The 6,039-nt window shown below is 35.8% G+C and overlaps 1 protein-coding gene across 2 annotated transcripts in view; it reads right to left on the bottom strand.

The window, feature by feature from the left end:
* Positions 1-224: 224 nt before the first annotated feature.
* The window catches only part of ZCCHC6 (zinc finger CCHC-type containing 6), a 40,284-nt gene continuing 34,469 nt past the window's right edge, over positions 225-6,039 (bottom strand). For both annotated transcript variants that reach the window (XM_019517366.1, XM_019517367.1), the window contains exons 27-29: positions 3,785-3,861; positions 3,564-3,627; positions 225-2,435 (exon numbers count right to left, since the gene is read on the bottom strand). In XM_019517366.1, coding sequence (XP_019372911.1) covers positions 2,368-2,435; positions 3,564-3,627; positions 3,785-3,861 — 209 coding nt within the window. In that variant the 3' untranslated portion in view covers positions 225-2,367. The remainder of the gene's footprint in view (positions 2,436-3,563; positions 3,628-3,784; positions 3,862-6,039) is intronic.

Raw genomic sequence — 6,039 nt, 5'->3', positions numbered from 1 at the left:
ATATTAGAAAGTTTTGCTGTGCATGTTCTGTGTAATTGAACATAATGCATTTTGAACCTGTGACAAAGGCTACTGTGTAGTTTTTTTTTTCTGGGAATGATTTTTTTATAAGAGAAAGGTTTGTATACACAGTTTTGTTAGAATAATTTCTTGCATGCAAACCTATAGTTTTTTAATATAGCCATAAAACAAGCAAAATCCTATATAAAAAAATTACAAAGTAGTAACTCACAATTCTTCTACTTTAATTTTCAGCAGTAGCTTTAAAGTTATACCTTAAAAAAAATTAAAAGATGTACACTTCACTCCTTTCCTTAAACCTCTAACAATAAATAAAACTATAATAATACATTAATCCAACAGACATACATCCAATTTAAGTCACCATATTCCTCCACTACAGCCAATCACATCAGTGCATTCACTAGTAGAAATTCAGTCCAGCCTTTTAGCATACATACAGTACTTGTGATATACAACCCAGGTTTAGGGTTTTAGTTTGATGGTTATGGGAGTATTCTGTATTTACCGATTTATCAGGAAGGAGAAGAGCAAAAATGAGTTGGCTTGGGAAATAACTTCAGAAAAGCAAAAGGTGGATCCATAGAAAAAGCCTTCACATGGTAGTTGTCATGAGGAAGGCTTCACACTTGAATGCTTCTTGGAAAAAGGTGCTGGGAAGAAGAGGGTAAACTAACAGCAAGCAAAATTAGAATTTTCGGAATATCCTTGATGTATGGAGAGATGATGGGCTACCTCAGAAGTGATGCTGCTCCCTCCCCATAAATTTTTCTCCTTTATTGCTATCCACATACCAAAGAAACCTTTAAAAGGCAGAATTAAAGAAGCATATATACAAAGCAAGACCACCTTTTATACACTGCTGTCAGTAAACAGCACTTTCAGAGTCATAAGTAGTCTGCTTCCGAGAGAAGAACTGAATGATTTTTACATTCAGTTTTACAGTAAGTAAAATGTACCTTAAGATACAATGCTGAAGTGACCTTGACAAATACCGTACCATCCAAGTCAGATGATTTCTCTGCATTTATTTTCTGTTAGTCTCTGGGTAAGGTTTAACTTGATGCATGGTAGAGAGAAAAAAAAAGTGTGAAGTAATGAATTTCAGAGTATATTACAGCTAGAATTTTCAAAAGGGCGTAAGGTAGTTTGAAACTCCATAAAAGTTGGGTGCTCAAATCTCTTAGGTCCCTTGAAAAAAAATCTTAAGATTCACTGAAAAACTATTCATCTTAAATATAACACTATTTAAACAAACAGCCATAGCAGAATTACATTCTCCTATGCTCCTATTCAATTTTGTACTTGTAGCAAAAATACAGGGAATTGTAAGTACAGTGTAAGAAGAGAGGTAGATAATCTAAAGTTTGAACTTTTGGTTTTTTATTTTGAAGTCATAAATAACAGTGGTTTCATTTTTTACCATGGATTGGTTATTTTCCTGAACAGGGTTTGATGGTACAGTACCAACTCCAGAAGGACTTTGAGAAAAAACTTGAGATGACGACACTAATTACATCCTTGACTGGCAGATGGATCCTCTTCTTTTTTTATTTTTTTGTAAAAAGAAATGCATTTACCCTAAATTGTTGAATATAACTTATTTTTTCCCTTAAAGCAATTTTGTCTGTTGCGTTTTGAAGGCCATGAGAAAGTTCTTAGCAGCATTAAACAGGACTAACCTGCTTCTCAGTCTTTTTCTGTACGCAAGCACAGCAGCAAATTAACTCTCTTAAAATCACAGAGGAGGGGAAAAACCCAAACTCAATGGCACTGCTTGTCCACAGAGGTTTTACATAAAAGTTTACTAAATGTCCATGTTTTCAGTTCTCCACAGGAAAAAAAATGTTTGCAAACACAGCAGTAGTCCACAAACATTTCAAACACTTTTACACAAGGATTCAGTAAACAATCAACATTAATAAATATCATTTCCTCCTTCAAAAAAAATTTTTTTTGAAGAAAAATATAACATTATATTTGGCTTGCACACAATTTTAGTGCATTTCAAAGGGCCAGGCTGAATGATAAAAACCTTGAAAATGGTCCATTTTGAGTACCTGCCCTTATCTACCAGTTTTACCTAGTAAACGAATATAAACACCATGGCTTTCTATTAAAATACTCAAATAATCTATTAAGAGCAGGAGTCCGTGGTTGGAGGACTGCATTAAAATCCATAGCTGCTTTGCCTTTTAGCAATCTAAAATAAAATACTGAAGTTTTCTTTAACTTAAGTTGAAGATAGCTTTGTGCTGCTGTCCTGTGAATCCAGATGGTTTAGCCAAAATAAACCTAATTTGAGTGCATGGACGGTCTGTATTGCATTTTATGAGCTTCAGTCCCTCATGATTCTTGTTGGGTCCTCTTTTGTGAGGCTTTTCCCTGAGTCATATATTTATTGGAAAGACTGCCTAAATAGAAGAAAAAAAAGTCACATTACTACATTTGCAACTAAACCAAAAAAAAAATTTATATACAACGTTTTTGAAAGAGATTTTAAGGTTTCTCTAAATTTACCTGTCTAACCTAGACAGCAAAAAAAACAACATACTTGGATTAAACTAGAGTAGCCCTAGTGATGAACTAATCTAAATGATTATATTTTTTCCCTTTAAATTATGTCAAAAGCAAGTGTAAGACAACTTCATGCATTAAATGATCATTAATGAAAGCCTAAGACGGGTTAAGTAGGAAGACTGAGGCTTGAATGACTTGTAACAAACTAGTAATTTTCCCCTTTCTGTTTAAAAACAATACATTTTTATGAGATAAGACCTTCAACTATAACAACCAATAAATAAATAAATTCAAGTCCTCAGGAGTGACTTGTATTTAGCTTTAGACACTTTATAGCAATCTGAGTTCTACCCAACTACCACTTCATTTTCTCTCCTGAAAGCATCTAGCACCCATGCTACAAAAAACTAAGTAGTGCCAGTTTGAGCACCTCAACACTGAGATAACTTGAAACCAAATTGTTTAATGAAAGAAACTTGCAAAAAACCCAACCCTCTTGCTCTTCTCTTCAAATTATAACTTATTAAATGTTTGAAAACTATGCAAGGCTGTGTCAGTAGCATCTTCCTTCTAACAAAATATATAGGAGGTCCAAGTATAACCTCCTACTGAATCTTTTTCCTGCTCACATGGCGAGACTATTTCTAAGCTTTCTTCTGAGCCTAACTATCCACCTTTTTCAGTAGGATCAAAGGATGTATTTCCTTTAATACTCCATCCTAAGTTAAATGATCATGTAAAATTTTAAAGATAGACCATTCATTCCTATGAGGTGGTCTTACAGTAAAATGCTCCATGTGTATATCCTAATAGACACTCCTTCAAAGCACATATTCCCTTCTCTCCAGTAGTCGAGAACAGGAAGAGAAGGGACAAGAACTTATACAAAAAAAAATACTGCACCCTGCTACCAAAATTCTCATCAGCAAGGGTTAATGGATAATGGGCAAGAACACGTTAAGTTCCCCAAACATGGTTTTAGCTAGTGATCTTTTTTTAAACTGAAAAGGTAAGTTACCAACCTGACTGGGGACTCAAAAACACTTTTCCTTTTTGTTTCTTTTTTTCTTCATGTAAAAGCATTCCCTAAAAATAACACATACACATGAATGAACATACAAATTACAACATGCAACCAAAAGGGTGCAATTAAAATCTTGCCACCAGCTGCAGTAGATTCCTGTGAGCAGGTTAAGTATGCTTAAAAAGAAGTGATACAGAAAACAGGTTACATGGCATTTACCTGATTTAATCTACCAGCATGTTTAACAGCACTGGGTGAAGAAGGGGATCCACACAAAGCTTCTGACTTGGAACAACCTGAGAGAATAATACAATAAAGAATTACTCAGCGTTACTTATCAGAAACTACAACAAACAATTTCCATCAGCCTATCTTAAGCACCTATATGGCCTCTATCACCACATCATCCAAGTGCCTTGTAATTTTATATTTAGTTGGAAGGGCATTCCAAGTACAGGATTAAAAAGAGGAGAGACAAGGGAAGGGACAGATACTAAGGATAATGTCAATGGCCAAATGAGTGCAAAAGGGGCAAATGTGGAAGAGGATCATGGAGTGCTGAGGGTGAGCAAAAAAATTCAGAACACATACAATGGTACATGGAGAGCCAATGGAGCGACTCAGAAGGTCAGAAGCCAGGCAGAACATTGACTTGAAACCTAATATCAAACCCATATGTTTGACTACAGTCCATGAATACCCTTTCTGACCATCTATGCAATTAAAGTGGTTTGCTAAGCACATCTGTATTATTGGAAATTTAAGGGTATTATTGGAAATCTTTAACACCTAAAGTTACATAAATTTCCCTCCTGAAAGGAAGACTGCAACAGTCTTGGATGGTATCAAAATTTCTCTCTCACTTATGCTTCAAAAGTATCCTACCAAGACAGCCTTCTTATTTAAGCTATGCAGGACAGTTGAGGCCAGTTTTAAGATTCTTTTTTATGGATAGGACTCCTTATTACCTCCAGGCCATTTAAAAAAATACTCTACAGAAGTGTAATTTTTTTTAGTGTTTCTATTTAGAAACATTTCAAGTGGAACAACTTATTAGCTCAGGAAGCGGTGCAGTTTGATATTCCTTTTGATGATGGAGGCTAGCTGAAGAGCACCCTCAGTTTTCTTAGGATAGGCTTCAGCTTCATACTTCACTTTATTGAATTGATACTCTCTTTCACTGACTGCTTGAGGGAGTGAAGAGATTATGTCAACCTAATTCAGATAATTTGGCAACTGGCTTCTAGTTGGAGGAAGGACTTGGTGTCATCCTAGGATTTCCTCATCAGTGGTTTTCAGCTAAAATAGCTATTCTCCCCATGGTATTAAAGAAAAGGCATGTTCCTTCTGTCTGGCTGCTGACTTGGAAGAATTTTACAGATTGCCACATTATATCTGAGCATGAACTAAACTGTACAGATCTGCAACAATTTTGAACTAGTTATGGGGGGAAAATAGTTTAGTTTCCATGGCTTAAAACATTTTTAAACCTGTGACAAGGATAGCTGGGAATCCAGTTTTTACTGTTAGTAGATGAAATAAAATCTTAAATTTGGATACTTATTTAACAGATATTATGAAGGCAAGTAGAAAAAGCCAGATATTAAAGTTTTAACTGGAGCTTGTCTTCTGGGTCTAAAGCACAGGTTCTCAACCTGGGTGATGCAAGAACTTCAAGGGTGCTACAGTGAGGATGAGCACTACTGCTGCCACAGTTGGGTGAAACTCCACCTGCAGAGCCAGATTGGGAAGTGGCTGTGGCAAGAATGCTCAAAGTGTCTCTCTTGGAAACAGAGGCAAGCAGAGCAGATGGAACAGTCCTACCTGTCTGTTTCTGGGAGGAGTGTGTGGGGTCAGACAAGGAAAGGGTAGGACAAGAGCAGCTGCTCCTGCCTCATTTGCTTCCTGGTCTGGTTCTGTAGGGACCAGTTGAAAGCAACTGCTCTTAGAACAGGGGGACATTCTGACAGAGCACATGGTATTTGTATGCTTATGTTTGAAAACAAAAACCCAATGTTTATTACAGCAAGGTTTATTCACCACTCAAGTCTGAATTTTAAGGATTTCACAGCCTCTTACTTTCTGCATAACCAAGAGATGAAACGTGTGTTACATAGGCTGCGACCCTAGTTATGTTTATTCCACTCATAACAACCCAATACATATCAAGGAGTTTCTCACAGAGAAAACAATAGAATAGCACTTGGTTTAATTTTGTGCTTCACTGTGGGTTTTGTTTATTTATTTTTTAACCTGAATATGGTAGGAGACAACTATTACAATGTTGCTGTTGTGTGAAAAGAAAAAAAGTTAAGAGTCCGGTAAACTCCTTATTCAATAAGGAGTTATCTTGTAAGCTGTGGCAGCACAGTAGTTTTCAAATGGAGTGCTGCCAAAAAAAAAGTTATGGACAAATGCCCTGTCTCTAAAAAAAAAAAAAAAAAAAAAAAAAAAAAAAAAAAAAAAAAGTTATT

Source organism: Gavialis gangeticus, unplaced genomic scaffold (assembly GCF_001723915.1).
Source record: "Gavialis gangeticus isolate Ggan-Ray unplaced genomic scaffold, GavGan_comp1, whole genome shotgun sequence".
Taxonomy (NCBI): domain Eukaryota; kingdom Metazoa; phylum Chordata; order Crocodylia; family Gavialidae; genus Gavialis; species Gavialis gangeticus.
The sequence above is the reverse complement of the archived record's forward strand: the minus strand, read 5'-3'. Positions and strand labels throughout refer to the sequence as shown.